The sequence below is a fragment of the Chanodichthys erythropterus genome, chromosome 2, assembly GCF_024489055.1.
Source record: "Chanodichthys erythropterus isolate Z2021 chromosome 2, ASM2448905v1, whole genome shotgun sequence".
Taxonomy (NCBI): domain Eukaryota; kingdom Metazoa; phylum Chordata; class Actinopteri; order Cypriniformes; family Xenocyprididae; genus Chanodichthys; species Chanodichthys erythropterus.
The window spans coordinates 30,932,824-30,953,878 of NC_090222.1; the positions used below are offsets into that span (position 1 = coordinate 30,932,824).

At 39.3% G+C, this 21,055-nt stretch overlaps 4 protein-coding genes across 8 annotated transcripts in view; all 4 read right to left on the bottom strand.

Moving 5' to 3' along the window:
• LOC137035790 (ictacalcin-like) overlaps positions 1-14,839 on the bottom strand; it is a 47,734-nt gene extending 32,895 nt beyond the window's left edge. For 2 of the 3 annotated variants that reach the window (XM_067409447.1, XM_067409437.1), the window contains exon 1: positions 14,703-14,824. In XM_067409447.1, coding sequence (XP_067265548.1) covers positions 14,703-14,719 — 17 coding nt within the window. In that variant the 5' untranslated portion in view covers positions 14,720-14,824. Of the gene's footprint in view, positions 1-14,702 lie in introns of all 3 variants that reach the window. The other variant, XM_067409470.1, reaches the window with a different exon arrangement.
• On the bottom strand, positions 10,954-14,842 carry s100w (S100 calcium binding protein W). 2 transcript variants are annotated; one of them, XM_067409497.1, is made up of 3 exons: positions 14,703-14,842; positions 12,062-12,204; positions 10,954-11,701 (listed from the first exon to the last, which is right to left on the bottom strand). In XM_067409497.1, the coding sequence occupies exons 2-3, from the start codon at positions 12,200-12,202 to the stop codon at positions 11,522-11,524; spliced, it is 321 nt and encodes a 106-aa protein (XP_067265598.1). In that variant the 5' UTR covers positions 12,203-12,204; positions 14,703-14,842; the 3' UTR covers positions 10,954-11,521. The 2 variants fall into 2 exon arrangements, with proteins under 2 accessions (XP_067265598.1, XP_067265590.1); XM_067409489.1 differs by lacking the exon at positions 14,703-14,842 and adding an exon at positions 12,764-13,023.
• A 602-nt stretch (positions 14,843-15,444) lies between these two features.
• LOC137035836 (protein S100-A1-like) lies at positions 15,445-19,196 on the bottom strand. Its single transcript, XM_067409539.1, has 3 exons — positions 18,244-19,196; positions 17,549-17,694; positions 15,445-17,229 (listed from the first exon to the last, which is right to left on the bottom strand). Exons 2-3 carry the CDS (start codon positions 17,687-17,689, stop codon positions 17,062-17,064), a joined length of 309 nt encoding a protein of 102 aa, XP_067265640.1. The 5' UTR covers positions 17,690-17,694; positions 18,244-19,196; the 3' UTR covers positions 15,445-17,061.
• Positions 19,197-19,349: 153 nt separating this feature from the next.
• On the bottom strand, positions 19,350-20,923 carry LOC137035822 (protein S100-A1-like). 2 transcript variants are annotated; one of them, XM_067409520.1, is made up of 3 exons: positions 20,766-20,923; positions 20,067-20,212; positions 19,350-19,785 (listed from the first exon to the last, which is right to left on the bottom strand). In XM_067409520.1, the coding sequence occupies exons 2-3, from the start codon at positions 20,205-20,207 to the stop codon at positions 19,618-19,620; spliced, it is 309 nt and encodes a 102-aa protein (XP_067265621.1). In that variant the 5' UTR covers positions 20,208-20,212; positions 20,766-20,923; the 3' UTR covers positions 19,350-19,617. The 2 variants fall into 2 exon arrangements, with proteins under 2 accessions (XP_067265621.1, XP_067265629.1); XM_067409528.1 differs by having other exon boundaries at positions 20,762-20,889.
• Between the last annotated feature and the right edge of the window lie 132 nt (positions 20,924-21,055).

The window sequence follows — 21,055 nt, forward strand, 5'->3', positions numbered from 1 at the left end:
TGTTCCGTGTAAACAAGCCTAATGGAGATGCTGTTTGTGTGGCTTGTGTGTGTTTAGGAACATGTGGGTGTGTTCGGTCTTACATTAGACTGATGTACAGGTGCAGAGGACAGGGACTGCACTCTGGGAAAAACAATATATGCTGCAGAGAGACAGGTGTACCTGCAGGAAACTTCCATGCAGCATGTCTCATGAATTTATTAATAATACATGTGCGGCCTAATATTTGTAAATAAACAGAAAGTGAAAGAAATAAACATTATAACGTAAAATTGCAGTTTTTGAATAAATACATTAAATTAGTGACACTGATTATGTTAATTCTTTTGTACAGATGGTCACCAGGGGCGTTTCCTCCAAGGAGGCAAGGGAGGCAGTGCCTCCTCACAAAAACTGGATGAGAAAATAATCGATATTACAAAAATAAAACAATGCAAATGTTACAAAATTTGACATTTAAAAGTGTAAAAGTCACCCGTTTTTCTAAAGAAACACTGTCAAACGTCGACACTCACAGGTGAAGTTACAGCGCAGATTCTGCGTCTCTTGTGCCTCCCATCAGCTGAATATTAATTTATAAATAATACATATTGTTTAAATTGTTAATGCCTTTAGTTATTATTTTGGAATAAATGTAAAATGCATAAAAACACTAACTTGATGAAATGTATACTTGGTTTTAGAACATTGCATAGTGTAAAAATACAAAATAGAATTGTATTTGGTCTCTCTTTTTATGTAATGTTAACTTAACCAGGAAAATTGTGTAACGGACATAAATGAGGACGTTGCCTCCTCATTTTAAAACACCACCGCACACCACTGATGGTCACACGTTCTTGATGCTCTTTGAATCATTTCAAATCATGCAGAAGAACATGATCATCAGGTTTTTGCACAAACTCGTGCGAGTGCTGCTTCCTTTAAAGTAAAAGGAAGACAAATTAAATAATAGGACACACTAAAATTTATGTTCATTTTTACATTTTTTCAATCAAGTTGTTATACTCATTATATATATATATATATATATATATATCGATATGTATGTAATTTCTATTTATGTTTTTTTAATGCAAAAAATAAGCATTGACATCGTATTTTTTATAGGGCTGTCCCTGACTAAAGATTGTCATTCATTTAAGCCATTACTCGACTAATCATGCATATAAGCCCGTTTTACAATAAGGTTATAATAATATTTTTAAATATAGCTGCGAGCCTTTAAGCACTTAAACAAAGAGATATTATATTTTATTTAGCAGGCATGTAACCACTTAAATCATAGAAGGAAAAGACCATTTACAGCCAATACAGACAATTTACCTTTGAAAATATATGTTTTTTAAAGATTTTTAACAATTATAACACCACAATTATAACAATACAGACAATTTACCTTTGAAAATATATGTTTTTTAAAGATTTTTAACAATTATAACACCACCTAGCAGTCTGATCTCCATAAAAGTTTGTATGCTTCTTTAGAGTCATATGCTGCATGTGCTCACCTATTTTCATGAAGTTCCAAGTTTTCATTTAGGATTTATAGGCTTCTGAGTATATTTTGCAACGCCCATTTTCTAAATGACCCTGTTATAGCTACCCAAAGGGTAAAGTTCAACTTTTTATTTTTGGAAATTGTTGATCTAGAGAGTTCAGAGAATTATACTGCACTGGTTTGGGTCCGATCGAACGAAAAACCTAGGACTAGTTTGCAAAAGTAGTTTTTTTACATAATTGCAAATATTTAATGAACAATTTGTTTGACAGCAGTGGATCTTGAGGCAAAGTTGTTCAGCATGAGGAGATCTAACAACTTATATGAATATGGTGTTGATGTGTGAAACACTACGTGATTACAGAGGCGTAAAAAACTCCTTAGCGCCAGCTAGTGGCCGATTTCTTTCAAAATTTTTACAGACTTCAAGGACCACGAGTTGAACATGCTCATAACCTTGTCTAATAGGGGCTCAAACTTCATTGGCCGATGGCAGCCATGTTTTACAAGATACAATGTCCTTATAGATAATCAGGGCTTTTTGGACCAAGACACTGCATGCCAATTTTCAAGTCAATCGGACTACCAGTTGCTTAGTTATAGCTGTTTTCAAGTTTTTTTCATGTTATAGCGCCACCAAGTGTCCATTCGCCGCAATTTTTTACTCTGACCCAAGATTGCGACCATACACGTTTACTGTGAAAATATCTCATTGCGTTCAAGAGTTATAGTCATTATAGTAAAAGTGGCCCCGCCCAATTCAAACATTTTGGTGGCCCTTAGCGACAGTGAGTCAAAATTTCAACTTTTTTTGATAACTTTTTATATACAGTCTCCAGAGAACATTTCTGCACTGGTTTGGTTCCGATCGGAAACCTAGGACTAGTTCACAAAATTAGGTTTTGGACAAAATTCAAAATGGCGAAAAATTTTTCCAGGCGGAAATGAAATCAGAGATTGTCTGTCTTGATCATAGACTGTATAAAACATGGTGTCCGTGATGTCACCCATAGGTTTCTGAAGAGCATTTTTGAAGCTCAAAGTGGGTGTAACCGGCCGTCATCATCTTGGCAGCACGTCACTCCCGGATAACCGAAAATGGGCAAAGAGGCGGGACGTGGGTGGAGCTGAGGTGCCTGGTTGCTGAAGTCAAGCCCGCCTAGCTCAACGTGATCAAGTTAGCTCAGGCTAAGGATCTATCTATCTTAGATACTATCTAAAATATTAATGGGGGGGGTCTATGGGATTGATTCCCTTTTGGAGCCTGTCTCTAGTGGCCAGTCGATGAATTGCAGTTTAAGTCACTTCCGTGTTGGTTTCAAGAGAGAGAACGAAAGGTTGCCGTTTGGTCTTGATCCAAGGATTCCAATGATATAAGGAGTGTACGACAAACCGTCTAGGAGTTATGAGCAGTTTGCATTTTTTTGTTCGCTGTAGCACCACCTAAATATGTAATGTAACAGTGCAGTTTTTTTTTTTTTTTTTGCAGAATGCTATGTAAATGTAACATTATATGACACTGTTTAGAAGCTGTTTCAATGATGTCTTTCCACAGTCGAAACACTGATTCTGTATCAGTGGTCTGTAGTTGTCAGTATCTATCAAAAGTGGTCCAAGGATAGCACTGGCGGATCCAGGGGTGGTGCCAGAGGGGCACTGCTAAAAATCTGTTTGCACCCTGAAGTGCCCCTGCCCTGTCACTCATCGCTGATCTACGTCAGTTCAACCTGCATAAAAACTCTCATTCACAGCATGGAAAGCGCAAGAGCATAACGTGAGTGTGTTCATACAGGGCTGGCAGCTATCAAGCATTCAGCGTGATACTCACTCAATTGACATTGCTCTCATGCTACACATACACATACATGAACCAATCATCTCTTCCTCTTTTTTAGGCTACTAGTTAATAGTAAATAATCATGAATGGACATTAGAAGGTATGTTGAAGGATACAGTACAACTTACCGAAATCGTGTCTCATGTAATCGCTCAACCAGTGTTCTAACCGCGGAAAGAGGTCAATAATACAACTTGTGAACAATATGTCTTGTAACAGGAAAGCCATAATGACCATAGCATGTTATTTAGTTAAGTAAAAAAAAAACTATAGAGGAGTATTTTGCTAAATATATGCACTGACATATTTATTATATTTTTACTCATATCATTAAAAATATTATAATGTAATTATTGTAAAAACCTCATATTAATTTCAGTTGTTAAATTTACCCTTTAATAAGCTAACAGGGCTCCCTGTATGTTTACAGCATTAGCTCAGAGATATTTTCCTTGAGAAAAATTTACGTTACTGTACCTGATATTTATTCAAATGAATCGATATTGCATCAATATCGGAATCAAATAGCAAGCTTATGAATTAAAATCTTGAAATTTGTGTCTAGCACTAATAAAAACAGTAGCTAGCCTACCAGTCATTGTACCATGTAAACATTGTAACGTTGTCACTAAACTTAGCACCAAAGTCACGTGATTTCAGTAAACGAGGCTTCGTTACGTCATAAGTGTTTTGAAATTTCAATGGTTCACGTGACTTTGGCAGTTTGATACACGCTCCAAACCACTGATTCGAAACAAAAGATTTGTAAAGCTTCGAAGCTTCATGAAGCAGTGTTTTGAAATTGGCTATCACTAGATATTGTTGAGTAAAGTCGTTATTTAGTTTTTTTGGCACACAAAAAGTATTCTCGTCGCTTCATAACATTACGGTTGAACCACTGGAGTCACATGAACTGTTTTAAATATATCTTTAGTACATTTCTGGGAATCTGAAAGTATTAATTATCTTGCTGTCAATGCAGGCCTCACTGAGCCATTGGATTCAATCAAAAATATCTTCATTTGTGTTCCGAAGATGAATGAAGGTCTTGGAACAACATGAGGGTGAGTAATTAATGACAGAAATTTCATTTTTGGGTGAACTTACCCTTTAATGAAATTCTGTTTAGTTACCAAATGTTTTGACAAACACAATACTTTACTATATGATTATTATCATTTAAACTGAATTCGATTATTGCGGTAATGTAGCCATGTTTTAATTCATACTCAAACCCAAAGGACGCCCTCGCGCAGAAAGTACAAGGTAGACTCATAAAAGCTAGACTCATAATCTCAAGTATTTTCATAAGAATAAAGTATATTGAGAATGCAATGCTAATTGAAATAGCCTTTATTACCGTAGAATACTGCAAAATAATGTATTTTTGCCTCAATCTGTAATAAGAAGCCTCATCATATTGTAAAAATGTAAACAAACAAACAAAAACAAAAAATCAGCAACCGCATGCTTAAATAACGTAACTATTAGTTAGCATTTTAGTCTCCTCTAATCAATATCATGGCAAATTCATTAAATTAAAGAGTTTTAGAGTTATCTTCAGATTTGAAATAAAACATGGTCAGAACAACATTAGGTTATACCTATTTTATTTTATCATGCTCATGAATATTCTTGCTGGAACACAAAAACAGAACTCCAGATTTGCACATTTTTTTCTTCAAAATTTTGTTTTATATGTTAATATGTGCATTATTCTTAATGAAGACAAAATAAAATATGGAAATATTTAAGCTGTTATGAAAACTCTAAATCCAGAAAGTGCTTGAACTTAGGGCTTGAACTTAGAGCCAGCAGCAAAGGAAAGAAGGTAAAATGTATGCAGAACTCATTAATTTAAGAATTGCACATGACTTGAACATTAAACTTGGCCCCTCTCAGTAAAGCGTGGCCCCATTGTTGCCCCTGCTTTTAAAAATTCCTTGATCTGCCACTGCCTGATAGATGAACATTTGGATTTCTTTCCCGACATAGGCTACTGTAATTACCACAAGGACCCGCAGTTAACAATCTGACCCTCACGGACTACGTGACTTTGTCACTGTTACAGATCCCTTGTTTCCCTGGACTCCATTTCCCATGATCCTCCTGTTTCGTCACCTGCACTCACTTCCCTCGTCAGCTCCTCATCATCACAGATCACCTGCACCTGGACTCTATCATCTGCACTCCCTTTATAATGCACTCACTCCCTGCACTCCTTGTCCGTTCTCTGTTTTGTTAAGATGTATGTTTGGTGTTCCCTGCTTTCTGTTTAATAAATATATCGTTCATATTGTGGAAATCCGTATCAGCCTCATCTCTACACCAGCATCCGTAACAGAAGAACGGACCTATACGTTGGATTTTCACAAGAAAAAAAAAAAGGAAATGGAGACTTTCCCCAGCTCCCTGGATCCAGCTCCTCCAACGCCTCTCACCCTGACAGCCAGCGATCGCCTTATCGGGCTCCTGCAGGTAGGACGTTCGCTGGAGAGGTATGTGGAGGAGTTTGTTGAGCTTGCTTACTTGTCTAACTGGCCCGATGCTCAGTTGATCTCCCTGTTTTTGGATGGATTGGATGACGACACTATCCGTTTTGATGAACCTGTTTTTTGTTTCTCCTTAAGCGATACTATCAATTTAATTTTGTGGTTGAATGGCTCCAAATTCTTAGTGGAAGAGGTTCAGGATCAGTGTTGTCGTCCGGTCCATCCAGAAACACGGTTGGCCGGGCCAGTCAGTCAACCTCCAGCTTCCTCCGCACACCTTTCCAGCGAACTCCCTGCCTGCCCCAGGCTGGACCCATATTCCGCTACTGGGCCCAGTAAGCGGAGGAGGAGGAAGAAAGCGGCCCCAATGTCTCCAGAGCCCGCTCCAGTATCTCCAGAGCCCGCTCCAGTGTCTCCAGAGCCCGCTCCAGTGTCTCCAGAGCCCGCTCCAGTGTCTCCAGAGCCCGCTCCAGTGTCTCCAGAGCCCGCTCCAGTGTCTCCAGAGCCCGCTCCAGCGTCTCCAGAGCCCGCTCCAGCGTCTCCAGAGCCCGCTCCAGTATCTCCAGAGCCAGCTCCAGTATCTCCAGAGCCAGCTCCAGTCCCCACAGAGCCAGCTCCAGTGCCTGTGGGGATTTTAATTGTATTTGAGGGGATGAAATGGCCCTCAACCCCAGTCTCCTCCGAGCCAAGTTCTCCAGTCTCCTCCGAGCCAAGTTCTCCAGTCTCCTCCGAGCCAAGTTCTCCAGTCTCCGCCGAGCAAGCAGCGCCAGTCTCCGCCGCCGAGCAAGCAGCGCCAGTCTCCGCCGCCGAGCAAGCAGCGCCAGTCTCCGCCGCCGAGCAAGCAGCGCCAGTCTCCGCCGCCGAGCAAGCAGCGCCAGTCTCCGCCGCCGAGCAAGCAGCGCCAGTCTCCGCCGCCGAGCAAGCAGCGCCAGTCTCCGCCGCCGAGCAAGCAGCGCCAGTCTCCGCCGCCGAGCAAGCAGCGCCAGTCTCCGCCGCCGAGCAAGCAGCGCCAGTCTCCGCCGCCGAGCAAGCAGCGCCAGTCTCCGCCGCCGAGCAAGCAGCGCCAGTCTCCGCCGCCGAGCAAGCAGCGCCAGTCTCCGCCGCCGAGCAAGCAGCGCCAGTCTCCGCCGCCGAGCAAGCAGCGCCAGTCTCCGCCGCCGAGCAAGCAGCGCCAGTCTCCGCCGCCGAGCCCTCAGCTCCAGCCGCCGCCGAGCCAGCTGCTCCTATGAACTGTGTGTCTGAACCCTCCAGCCCAAAGACCGTTTTCCCTCCCTGCCTCCCTCTCCCACCTCCATCCAGTTATGTTTACACGGAACCTCCACCTCAAGCCCCCTCGCCCAGATCTCCACCTCGGACCTCTGGGCGATTACCTACACCCCGGCTCCAACCTCCCTCTGCTCCACCGTTACCCATCAGTCCACCAGCGTCACCAGTATCCATCCTGCCTCCACTCACACCTTGTGCACTCGTCAGCCTGCCCTTCCCTCTGGACTACACTCCTCCGTCTCCGCTCCGTCACTCCGTCCCTCAGTTTCAGTTGGCTTCCTCACTCCCCCCGGTGTTCTTTTTGTTGGCTGTCCTACTGCTTCCACTGCGGCCTTCTGGAGTCCCGGCTGCGCTTCGGTCGGCAGAGCCTTTCGTTCCGCCATCTCCCGCCGGTCCTTCTGCGCCGACTGGGCTTGACGGCGTGAGGACTTCAGCTCCTGACCCACCATGGCGGCCCGCTGCACCTGACCCGCCATGTCTGCCCGCTGCACCTGACCCGCCATGTCTGCCCGCTGCACCTGACCCGCCATGTCTGCCCGCTGCATGTCTGCCCGCTGCACCTGACCCGCCATGGCTGCCCGCCGCACCTGACCCGCCATGGTCGCCTTCGGCCCCTGACCCTCCATGGCTGCCTTCGGCCCCTGACCCGCCATGGCTGCCTTCGGCCCCTGACCCGCCATGGCTTTTGAGCCCGCCCTGGAGACCTCCACTCCAGTCTGCTCTTCCCCCTGCTCCGGCTTGAGGTCTCCAGGGCGCCCACCCCCCTCCCGGTTGTTACATCTACGGCGCGAGGACGCGCCTACCGGGAGGGGGAGGTACTGTTACAGATCCCTTGTTTCCCTGGACTCCATTTCCCATGATCCTCCTGTTTCGTCACCTGCACTCACTTCCCTTGTCAGCTCCTCATCATCACAGATCACCTGCACCTGGACTCTATCATCTGCACTCCCTTTATAATGCACTCACTCCCTGCACTCCTTGTCCGTTCTCTGTTTTGTTAAGATGTATGTTTGGTGTTCCCTGCTTTCTGTTTAATAAATATATCGTTCATATTGTGGAAATCCGTATCAGCCTCATCTCTACACCAGCATCCGTAACAGTCACTTCCTGTGGAGTTTTTTTCTGCGGCTAACCGTCAAATAAAATGTTGGTCGACTAAGCCTCTTCTCGTTGTCTAACGTTTAGTCGACTACTAGGGGCATTTCAGACAGATTTTTCTTTTCTCTGTGCAGGTACATGTACTGTTTTGGTATAGCCTATTCGTATACACTAATGTGAGAAAAGGATTAGTTAGCAGTTGGCTGAAACAGATCCAAACCTGCTCTTGAAATACACCTATACTAAAGCTGATATTGTAACAGTTTGTTATCTTGCTCTCTTTGACTGGTATATTAGGAATTTGAATATTGATTGTTTTATTACAGTCCTAAATTTTATCTTGAGTCTGTAAATGTGACATATAACTGACTGATCACCTGACAACAATCTTTGCTGGTTATTAACCTGGACTGCCTATAATCAAAATGGGTGAGTTATTTGCATTGCAGCAAAACTGTCAATTTGAATAAGTCAATGAGATACTTCAAACAAAACTGCCTGCACTCCTGTCAGTATACCTCTGTTTGATCTAGGCCTTTGTGAAAAACATACACTATACTATAGGGTAGGGTAATTTAATTGTGTGTGTGTGTGTGTGAATTTGTACTTTGCAATGAATTTTATCAAAATATAACAAAAAATTTCACTTTCAGTCAGACTTTTAGATGACATAAGTGACTTTTTCAAAGGGTACTTTACCTGAAATCATTTTGTGAGATTTTTTTAAGGTTACTGTACATTTATAAAGGATGACAGCATTTTTAAAACAGAGGCGTGGCACAGAATTATTTGGCACAAATGATGTTACAAAGAGATTCTTACAAAGACATATTACAAAGGTTACAAAGGACATATTTGCATGCTTGTTTGCATAGAGAAAGTAGGTCAACTGCAATAGAGCTTCGTTCAACGTGTACAAAAAGTCTGATTAGAAGGAAAATAATTTGTTACTTTCTTATAATTTTTTTTTATAAACACTCAAAAAATTATTTATTTATGAAATGAACTGAGTAAACTCAACTAATCTTGCAGCAGACCTCTGCACAGACCCCTACGGCCAGCTTCGATTCCTCCCCACCATATGCCGGTGCGATGTATCCTAATCCTCAAGCAGAAGGAACTGAGTGAAATATTCTGAATTATACCAATCCACAATCTGACTTGTGATGCAGCCTGGAATTAAGCCACTCCATGTTGGTTTTGGGGCCAGAGAAGAACTGGCCCCCTGACTGAGCCTGGTTTCTCCCAAGGTTTTTTCCCTATTTCTGTCACTGATGGGAGTTTGGGTTTCTTGCCACTGTCACCTTTGGCTTGCTTAGTAGGGGCAACTTAATATTCAGCAATATTATTTACTTGGGTGCACTGATTGGATGAGAACTGAACTGAGCTGGACGATGACAACATTTTTAGAGCTGTTTTACAGCAGAATTGAACTCTGTTTGCATCATTGAATCATTATTTTTCTGTTTAAGATTCTTTGAAAAAATCTGTATTGTATAAAGCGCTATCAAGCCTAAATAAAGGTTAATGACTTGACCTAAACTTAGACATATCCAAATAAACTTGATTCAATCAAGTTCATCCTATAAAGTATTTGAGTAGAGATAACATGATTCCATCATGCAGAACCAATGTTTTTGTGAATCAATGTTAGTGACTCAGTGTAGGGCGAATACAGGTTAACTTGGGACACTTTTCCCCAGTCATCTTAAAGGATTAGTTCACTTTCAAATGAAAATTACCTTAAGCATTACTCGCCCTCAAGCCATCCTAGCTGTTTATGACTTTCTTCTTTGTGTTGAACACAATCGGAGAAATATGAATAAATATCCTGACGCATCCGAGCTTTCCACATCCATCCATCATAAACACAGCTCCGGGGGGTTAATAAAGTCCTTCTAATGTGAAGCGATGCATTTGTGTAAAAAAACAAATCCATATTTTTCTCCTGGGGGGAGCCATGTGAAGAAAGTGTAAAACTCTTGCAGTTCAAAAAGCTTGCACTACGTCCTTCGCCTGCCCTGTTCAACTTACGGAAAAAGCTTAACTGACGCAAAACTTTCTTTGCGAGTTAAATACGGAAGGTGGTCTGGCGGAAGCTAGATATTTTACTTCAGAACCTGTTAAATATGGATTTTGTTTTTTACACAAATGCATCGCTTCGCTTCAGAAGGACTTTATTAACCCCCCATGTGAAGTACATTTATGATGGATGGATGTGGATGGAAGCACTTTCTTCAGCTCATACTCGTTGGTATCGCTCACTGCCATTATAAAGCTTTGATGTGTCAGGATATTTATTAAGATTTCTCCGATTGTGTTCATCAGAAAGAAGAATGTCAGAAACAGCTAGGATGGCTTGAGGGTGAATAAAGCTTAAGGTAATTTTCATTTAAAAATGAACTAATCCTTTAATGGCAAAAAGTGTCTCAATTAACCAATATATTTTTCACATAATTATGTGATAATAAAGTTAAAGTAGCATAACATGCAATCACTGATATTTTTTTATATAAATGCATATTACCCTCAAAATGTGATATAATGTAAATAAATAATAGAATTATATTTTATCCCCCCACCCACACACACAAAATAATATAATATTAAAACAGAACATGCACTCATTGATTTAAATAAATTTATTTAGATCAAATTTTAAAATAATTAGCCTGCATGATATAATAAATGCAATAATTGGTATAAATTATTTCATATAAAAACTAAATGAAAAGAAAAAAGTGAGAGGTACACATGAGTGATCACAAGAGGGTTTTATTAGTGTCCACAGAACTATAAATTACACTTTTGCAATATGTCTGTAAGTAAATATTGTTCATTAAACATTTTGCACTGTCATACTGTCTTAAAGCATATAAAACTGTTGGCAACATTATAGAGAACAGTGTGAGACACTGAGAGGTACAGTTAAACCAAAAATTATTCAGACATTTTTGATATATTTTTACTAGTGGGTGCAGGACACTATAGTTCATTTATGTAAGTGAGGATAGCAAAATAAAGTAAACTGTTATTATACCCAAAAATTCTTCATACAGTGGACTACCAGTAAAACTGATGAATTATTCAGACACTTTGACCTGACCATGTTTTGCTTAAGTGTTATCTGACATAATTAAGATAAAGTTTTTTCTGACACAGATCAACTCTGAGATCTTGTCATATTTTATTACCATTTTTTAAACTATAGTGAATAAACTGTATTAATGAATGGAATGTTCAAGGTGTCAGAATAAATTTTGGTTTGACTGTACTTTGGGACCTTATAGGAGGCATGTGAGGAGAGTGTGTGAAGGACATGTGTCTTCACTTATCCTGACACCCTCTGCCCCTCCCCCTACACTTATCCTTGCCGTGCTTCTTCATATAGTAGGCCCTGGCAAGACCAGCAATACACTGACTGAATTCACGGAAGTTCACTTCTCCATCATGGTTCTTATCCAGTTCTTCCATGACCTCCTTAATATTCTCTGGATCCACTTTATCCTGAGACAAACATAGAGGGAGGAATGTCAATCCTGTTATTACTTACATACCACTCATAGCTGTATTGCAAAAAACGAGGAACAAGCAGCAGTGTCTATGAGATATTAAAAAAGTATGCTAGCAAACGAAATAGAGCAGGAATGGAGAGCAGGAATATTTTTGAGTTTACTTTCATGCATGTTACGACTCATTCGTGTAAACCCTTCTCGTGCCAGGTTGCCCTAAGCCTTGACTGCCCAACGACTGCACAACATTATGCAATAGATTTGTTGCAACATGTTGGAGGTGTTCACCTCCCCAACCAATGACTTCCTTTCTCAAAACTTCATCTTTATTTCTCTGTATCTCTCTCATTCTCACCTTAAATTCAGGACTGGTCAGTTGGGCTTTAATAAGCTGTCCGAGTTCAGCATTACTGAGCTGGGACTTTTGCTCATCTGTTCCTGCGTACTCCTCAAACACCTCCACTATGGCCACAATGGCTTTCTCCAGCTTAGACATATCTATGAGAAAGAGATCAAGAATAAAACAATTCATGAATGGCCACTAAAGCCAGTTAATGCACATTTATCATCCTAAAGTCACCACAAAGAAGTTCTTTGGCCAATACAAAACAACACATTTATATTTGCTGCAAGACAAACCCACAAAATGATGGTCTAAAACTCAGGAATGCAATTTTAGCTGCACTGTGAAAATACAAAGTGTCTAAATGAAATGAGATTTTGAAGAATGTTTTTGTCTATATAATGAAAGTCAATGGAGTTGTTTTGGGCCCCATTGACTTTCATTGAATGAACAAAAATGATCGACATTTCTAAAATAACCTCTTCCGTGTTCCACAGAAGAAAGAATGTCATACAGGTTCGGAATGACATTATGGTGAGTTAATTATAAGTTATAAATTGTGTGTAAGTTATGTAAGAAGATATTGTGCTGTAAATTCCTCTAGGCTATGTTTCTAAAAAAAAAAATCTGTTCTGCCCTATTTTTGTAGCTCTAAATTTCCTACTTTTTGCACTTTCCTTTTCTCTTTCTCTCTTCATATTTTCTTGCACTTACCTCAATGCTGTGGTCCCAAAGAAGTTATGACGATGTTTTGTTGGAGTAAATCGTCTGCTGCTTTTAAAGTACAGATTTTACTCTCCACAGCACACACGCACACACATTGGCAGGAATGATTCATTCTTGGGCTATGGAGGATCTTAAGCACACCCATACCCGTCTGACAAGACTCATGCTTCATAAAATAATACATAATGTAACTTGTAACATTTTTTAGATTCAGAGATAGGTTATGCAATTTGATTACAGTAAATACACACACACAAAAAAATGTTTGTTTTTTAAAAATATATATTGGGGATTTCCCAAGTCAGATTGCATGGGGAATCTGAGTCACACTTTAGGACATGAGTAACTCTTTCGCCCTTTTGGGTGTTGCCCATGCACGCTGAATTCCATATTTCCATGTTTGTTTGTTTTTTGTTTTTACTGATGTGACTGCATGCCCTTTCTTTAAGCATTCTTTTAAAAATGTTTCAGTTTCAACATTTAGGATAAAGCTGAAAGACTCATTGTGTAGCTATGACGTTGTTGGCTATGTTTTCGTGGAGGCTTGAATCACAAGCTTCAAACGAATAATTTGCAGTAAACAGAGACACGCTTATCCTCTCTAAATCTAGCCTTCAGACATCAAAGAATGCCTGATATTTGCAAAAAGTGGCCTCAGATCACTTTAAAGGAGACTACATGCAGCTGTACACATAATGAAGCCATCTGCAGACATGCATACAATGGTGCACAAAACCATATACTAGACAATGACTGCTCATCATCCCGAACACCGATGATGACTGCTTGGTTGTGCAGCAACAGGATTTTTTTTAGGATTTCCCTTAAGCTTTTATTTCATGACATAAATGCTAAGACACTGACTCATCATCCAGTGTCATAATATAGTGATATTAGACTGAAGAAGTAAACACACAGATAAACAGACACACCCTTTCTAATTCACTTAACCTAACATACTTATCGCATATCTTCCTTTATTGATAATCACAGAATATTTTTATATATTTGCAGAACATAACCAACATGGAAACACTAACAATAAATTAAATATCAGTGCATGTAAACCCCACTGAAGTCTTAACCTCTGAGAAAGATCTAGACTGTGGAGTATTAACAAAAAGGGTGTGTGCTTTTTAAGTGTGCTCTATTTAATTATCTTTTGTTCAGTGCAGGTTCTTCTACATTGTAAGGTAAGCATATATAAACTGCCGGTGTTTTTATTGTACTGCACGCACACACACCTAGACAAATATGCACATAAAAAAATGAGTATTATAAGAGCCATTATAGTTGTATATGTGCCATGAGGATCTGACAAGAGAGGAAGAAAAGAAGAAGAAGAAAAAAGAAAAAAATAGGGCACTCTTTATTTTAGTGACCTTGTTTAACAGTGACCTTGTTACATATGTTACATTTACTTAACAGTAAATTATGCATAATTACATGCAACTAATCCAAATTCTGTTCCTAACCCTAAGTAAATAAGTACATGTTGGTTAATTTATACCACATTTGTAACACACCTTCAAATAAAGTGTAACCAAAAATTATAATATTACTATAATAAAGTAAAAAGAGAAAGAAAGTGGTGTCACTTTGTCTGACATGATAATACTGATGTGTTGGAAAACAAATTTGTTGTCTAAGGTCTAAACTTAACCTATAGACAAGTTTGATTTCATCTGTGGAGTTATTGTAGGGAAAAAAAAAAGTATTGTAGGGTTAGCTATTTGTCTACGAGACATACCTGAATTGGGACACAGCTATAAAGGGAGGGGATGAGGAGAAGAGGAAGAGCGAGTTGATGGAAGAACTGATAATAACGTGTGGAATACTGCTGACATCTAGTGATCACCTTCCTGAACTATAACTATAGACCAGAGCAGCGCCATAAAAGGTATAAAAGCGAAGTTGTAAGGCTTACCGTGTTTTCAAAGGCATCCAAGGTAAAAGCTGTAACGTTACGCTCCTAGATCACTTATAACTTTCCATAGCTCATGTTGTCAGGAGTTGAAATTGAAATACTGACATTTTTGGAATGATTCGTCAGCAGAACAATCCAAAAACACATTAAATAACAGAACAAACCCACTGAAGAGATGTCTGTCTATCCCTCACAGCTTCACTTTCATTCTTGTTAGAAATCAAAGATGGCGCTGCTGTGAATCTATATGATCACATGACAGACACTTAAATTCACTTTTAGAAGAAATTAAAAATACATAAAAGTGTCCTTGTGTCATTCAGTTTGTGCATAATGTATTTTATATGTATTATATCACGTATTATAAATATGTGCATAATAATAATTATTATTGTATCGATATATCTTACTCATTGTAGTTATATACTGAAGATTTAAGGTATGTATTTATGTATTTTAAGTATAGGCAAATAATACGGAGGAGGGGGGAAAAAAAAAAACATTATAGCACTTGGTCCCATGATCTCATGTGGCTGACACACCCTTAAGAGTCATTCATGGTTGCAAGGCAACGCAACTGTTTACACGGATTTCAAACACCCACATAGTCTATTGTCGGTGGTTCCTGAAGTGGGAGGGGTTGCACATTTTAAACCCAACAAAGTTCTTTGAATTAACAGATCCTAAAAGTATATTTTATGAAAATGAATTCATACTTGTATCTACAATAAACACCAGCTTACAAGAACTCTGATCCCAGACTGCATGATGTCCAGTGAGGTTAAAAAAACAAAACAAAAAAACATGAGTAGGCCTACAATGTTCCACAGATCACAGAGTAATGTTAGACTCAAGGAAAATGAGATTCATGAATGTCATGACAGGGTTGCATAAAATATTGTTATGCCTGTAGTTCAAAGTTAAATCTGTGTTTGGTGTGTTTACTGAATGTCTGATGTGTAAACGGTGGATTTAGGTAAAACAAAAAGTGAGAGCCGGGATGATTATTGTAGAGGAGAGTTTTCTATTCAAAAATAGAAAGCATTCAGAAACAACATATTGTAATTTTTCATATTCTTGGTCATATTTCAGGACAATAAAAAGTGTTTATTTAAATATGTTCATATTTTTTATGTTTATATTAAGGCATTTCTGTGTGATTGTTGTTGTCATGCCATTTGAGTATCTAGTTTCAGTTATTTCTGGGAAAGGCAAAGTTAATTGTTTTGTAGCACTTCTGTCACCATGTTAAGCCATTAGAAATACAACACAAAAACATAAAAAAGACTTAAGCATTCTGTCGGGTAGCCTATATAATGTGTCAAATGGCTTATAAATTGCATTGTCATCTCAAATAAATCTTATATAATCTTAAATAAATTCATTTTAGTATGCTCTATGTTGGGACATAATCATGCATAAAAGTAAAACATGGCTGATCAGTAATTTTATATTCCATATTTTATATTATGTTCCAGTGGAACGCATTTTGTACAATGATCCTTATAATATAAACGTCAAATTCAAGCAAAAGTTCTCAGAGGTGTAGTTCTGGAAAATACTTCATGCTCTTGAACTCAATCTAAGATGTCTTGAAGTTCCAGTGTGTCTGCACCCTCAACTCAATCATAAAGGACATTTTGCATTCTCTCTTCAGAACGTCTCCAAGAGTCTCACTGGAATCATGTTTGACATGATATCTTAATAATTTTGCAAAGAATTGTGGAATCCAGCCCTGAACAGTATGGAGGCAAAGGAGGACCAAAAATGCATGCGCATTGCATTCAGGGGGCAAAACCACTAACGTGATGGAAAAATGCTTAACGTGGCTTAATGTGCTAAGACAGTGATATTAACAGAACAGACCAAACTCAGTAAACATCCTACTAATGTACAGCAAAGCAGATGAGCCCAGAATATGAACGCAATTCGTTTAATTACATGTTGTTTTCCTCCCATAGAAAACCGTTATAAAGAAAAAGCTTAACGTTGCCTAATGTAGCCTAAGTGATATTAAAAGATCAAATTCTGTATAATAAATTTTTTTCTATAGTGTTTACTAAGTTTGGTCTTTTTTTGGAAATTAACTCTCAGTAATAATGAGACATTGCTTTTCTGCCCCCTAGTTGCGCATGCATCTCTGTGATGACGTTGCACAGAAACCCCTCTATAAAAACTAAAAATAAATCTGAACATCACTGGACAAAAATGACAAAACATCCTCTTTTGCAAAACATACATAACAGTGTAACTATAGTAACAACTTAAATTCGATGCATGTGGCTGAAAGTGGAAAAATTTTTAACAAAATGACGAAACAGAAAAACAGACATTCCTTTTTGCCATCATGTTTGGCTGTTTAATTCTTTTTGACAGCCACTATCTTCTTATGCAACTGGTAGAACTCTTTGCAGGCAATGGACAGGCCCACCACAAGAGACACAAACTCTTCAAAATTCACCTCTCCATCTCCATTAGAGTCCAGATCCTTCATAATCTTGTCTATGGCAGCAGGGTCCTTCTGAGACTGTGAGAAACAAAAGATACAATTTTTGCAATATAAAAGAATTGGAAGTAGGTTTCCACAGATGATTGAGATGAAATATGAAGAAGATCGGAAAGGTTCAGATGCTTAGGGCTGTCCTGCACCATACTGCACTTGCTTGAGGGGGCCCCACGATCACGAATGGACTGGGGGGTGCTTCCGCTACCTCACCCTGGGCCCCGCCCCATGCTTCGGACAGCCCTGCCCTTGCTATACCATTAGAGGGCCCTGATCATTACAGGGCCCAAGCCAATGTTTAAAATTGTCCCGCCTTGGGTGTGTGTCAGAAGGAATGTTGTACCTTCAGAAAGCTAGACAGCTCTGTCTCCATCAGCTGTTTGAGCTCTTTGCGATTCAGGGATGCATTGCTACCCTCTGTGTCAGCATAACGGTGAAACACCATGATCAGAGTCTCCATTGCTTTCTCCAGATCAGACGGCATTGTGACTGTAAACAGTGAGAGATAATGTGTTAGTTTTTGTGTTTGACCTCTTAATCAAACTGAATATTATGCAAACAGCCCATTGTTCTCCTCCTATTGGGAAGATTGGGAAACAGAGATGTATTTTTCCATTTGGAAACAAGCCAAAGTGTGAGTAATGCCAACCAGATGTCATGCCAAATAGATGCAGGAAAAATCAAGGCATTCATTATTAGTAGGCCTATATCCTAATGCAACGGTTTAAATCATTTCAAAATAAATAGGCCCAAGTTGTTTAAACTTCATATCGAACTTTTAATCTACCTATAAAAACGTTTAGATTAAATTACGTAAGTGACACTGATGGCCATAAAATCTGTACATCCACGCATATACACACCATTTAAAAAGTGTATTCGCATTTCAAAGTTCTTACTATCACTTAACAAGCAGAGAAACACTACAATACGAAGGTAAAAACTTTTTAAAAGTGCTCTCAGAGGGAAAACAAAGTTGTACTATGCATTTATTTAAATGTCAACGTGTTTCTGAATAGTAAAAGTTTTCGTACTTACGTTGATAAAAGGCAGAGAGACACCTGAAGATGAAAGAACGAACTAAATGTCCTGCGAAAGAGCTGCTCAAGAAGCAGGGCAGGAATTTATAGCGGGGCTCCGCCCGAATGATGACTGTGAGGTTTGTTGAGTGAGTCTGTGACTAGGAACTTTAGCCTAAATGTTAACTGTTCAGCGCTACAGAATACGCTGCCTGGGGTTTACAGTACAAACGCGAATGAATGTAAGCCAGTGTATATAAATGAATTTAACAGTGCTGCTGGTACAGATTTATGAATGAAGAATTCCACTCTAACCAACTTGCAGGAACAATCACACCTTAAATTAGGATAAGGTGGTGGATTGCTGGTTTCCTGAATTCAAGGGATTTTGAAACACGTGAAACCAGTTAGACCATCGTAAACCAGCTAAAACCAGCAATCACACTTGTGAAAAAGAAGTGTGCTTAATTGTATGGAATGTGCACTTGTAGTGTAAAATCTTAGATTTTAAAATGTACTTGCTGATAATATAATATAAATGAAATAAAAGCCATCTATGAACTGGCCACTCTTTGGACATCTATCAGTCATTTCTGGGAAAGGCAGATGTTGTTTTGTAGCTCTTCTCTCTTTTAATATGCTGTATGTTGGGACATATTCATGCATAAAAGTAAAACATGGCCGATCAGTAATTTTATATTCCAAACCTTGTGCTTGTGTAAAGAAATTTAGGGCTTTAAAGCTTTCATTTAATGCTGATACATCTAATCATTTGTTTAAAATCTTTGCCAAATGTGCATATGAAGGTCAAAAATGGAATGCATTTTGTAGAATGATCCTTATAATATAAATGTCAATTTAAGCAAAAGTTCTCAGAGGCGTAGTTCTGGAAAATATTCCATGTTAAGATTATATTTGATATTCTCAAACTCAATCTAAGATGTCTTGAAGGTCCAGTGTATCTGCACCCTCAAGTCAATCATAAAGGACATTTTGCATTCTCTCTTCAAAACGTCTCCAAGAGTCTCATTGGAATCATGTCTAATGTGATTTCTTAATAATTTTGCAAAGGATTGTGGAATCCAGCCCTGAACAGTATGGAGACAAAGGAGGACCAAAAAAAAATCTGGAAAATCACTGAGTGTTTATTTCCATGGTGAAACTTACAGGACTTCTGAGAACGATATCTTTTGTCTAATGCGAATACTTATAAAAACTAAAAGTAAATTTGAACATCACTGGACAAAAATGACAAAACGTCCTCTTTTGCAAAACATACATACAATGTAACGGTAGTAACAAATTCAAATCCAGGCATGTGGCTGAAAGTGTAAAACATTAAAATGACGAAACAGAAAAACAGACATTCCTTTTTCCCCTCATGTTTGGCTATTTAATGTTTTTTGACACCCGCTGACTGCTTCTGCTTCTGGAAGAGCTGTTCGCAGGCAATGGACAGGCCCACCACAAGAGACACAAACTCTTCAAAATTCACCTCTCCATCACCATTAGAGTCCAGATCCTTCATAATCCTGTCTATGGCAGCAGGGTCCTTCTGAGTCTGGGAGAAACAAAAGATACATGTTTGCAATATAATAGAATTGGAAGTAGGTTTCCACAGATCTGAAAGATACAGTATAAATGCTCAGGGCCATCCTGGACCTTCCTGCTTTTGGCCACTTGCTTGAGGGGACCCGCTTCCACTACCTCACCCTGGGCCCCGCCCCATGCTTCGGACAGCCCTGCCCTTGCTATACCATTAGAGGGCCTTGATCATTACAGGGCCCAAGCCAATGTTTAAAGTTGTCCCGCCTTGGGTGTGTGTCAGAAGGAATGTTGTACCTTCAGAAAGCTAGACAGTTCTGTCTCCATCAGCTGTTTGAGCTCTTTGCGATTCAGGGATGCTTTGCTACCCTCTGTGTCAGCATAACGGTGAAACACCATGATCAGAGTCTCCATTGCTTTCTCCAGATCAGACGGCATTGTGACTGTAAACAGTGAGAGATAATGTGTTAGTTTTTGTGTTTGACCCCTTAATCAAACTGAATATTATGCAAACAGCCCATTGTTCTCCTCCTATTGGGAAGATTGGGAAACAGAGGTGTATTTTTCCATTTGGAAATAAGCCAAAGTGTGAGTAATACCAACCAGATTTCATGCCAAATGGATGCAGGAAAAATCAAGGCATTTATTTTCAGTAGGCCTATATCCTAATGCAACGGTTTAAATCATTTCAAAATAAATAAGATGTTTAAACTTCATTTCGAACTTTTAATCTACCTATAAAAACGATTAGATTAAATTATGTAAGTGACACTGACGGCCATAAAATCTGTGCATCCACGCATATACACACCATTTAAAAAGTGAATTCGCATTTCAAAGTTCTTTCCTACTATCACTTACCAAGTAGAGAAACACTACAATACGAAGGTAAAAACTTTTAAAAAGTGCTCTCAGTTGGTAACTAAGCGAAACAAAGTTGTACTATGCCTTTATTTAATCAACGTGTTTCTGAATAGTAAAAGTTTTCGTACTTACGATGATAAAGGCAGAGGGTCACCTGAAGATGAAAGAATGTACTAAATGTCCAGTGCGAGAGCTGGTCAAGAAGCAGGGCAGGAATTTATAGCGGGGCTCCGCCCGAATGATGACTGTGAGGCTGCGGGTGAGTCTGTGGCAAGGAACTTTAGCCTAAATGTTAACTGTTTAGGGCTACTGAATACGTTGACTGAGGTTTACAGTACAAACGCGAATGAATGCAAGCCAGTGTATGTAAATGAATTTAACAGTGCTGCTGGTACAGATTTATGAATGAAGAATTCCACTCT

What these genes read in the sequence shown, in the direction of transcription:
- LOC137035836 (XM_067409539.1), bottom strand. Translation starts at nt 17,689, where the DNA reads ATGCCGTCTGATCTGGAGAAAGCAATGGAGACTCTGATCATGGTGTTT. An exon ending in AGCTGTCTAGCTTTCTGAAG is followed by an intron (nt 17,230 to 17,548) that starts GTACAACATTCC and finishes TGTTTCTCACAG; the next exon opens with TCTCAGAAGGACCCTGCTGC.
- LOC137035822 (XM_067409520.1), bottom strand. Translation starts at nt 20,207, where the DNA reads ATGCCGTCTGATCTGGAGAAAGCAATGGAGACTCTGATCATGGTGTTT. An exon ending in AACTGTCTAGCTTTCTGAAG is followed by an intron (nt 19,786 to 20,066) that starts GTACAACATTCC and finishes TGTTTCTCCCAG; the next exon opens with ACTCAGAAGGACCCTGCTGC.
- s100w (XM_067409497.1), bottom strand. Translation starts at nt 12,202, where the DNA reads ATGTCTAAGCTGGAGAAAGCCATTGTGGCCATAGTGGAGGTGTTTGAG. An exon ending in TGACCAGTCCTGAATTTAAG is followed by an intron (nt 11,702 to 12,061) that starts GTGAGAATGAGA and finishes TGTTTGTCTCAG; the next exon opens with GATAAAGTGGATCCAGAGAA.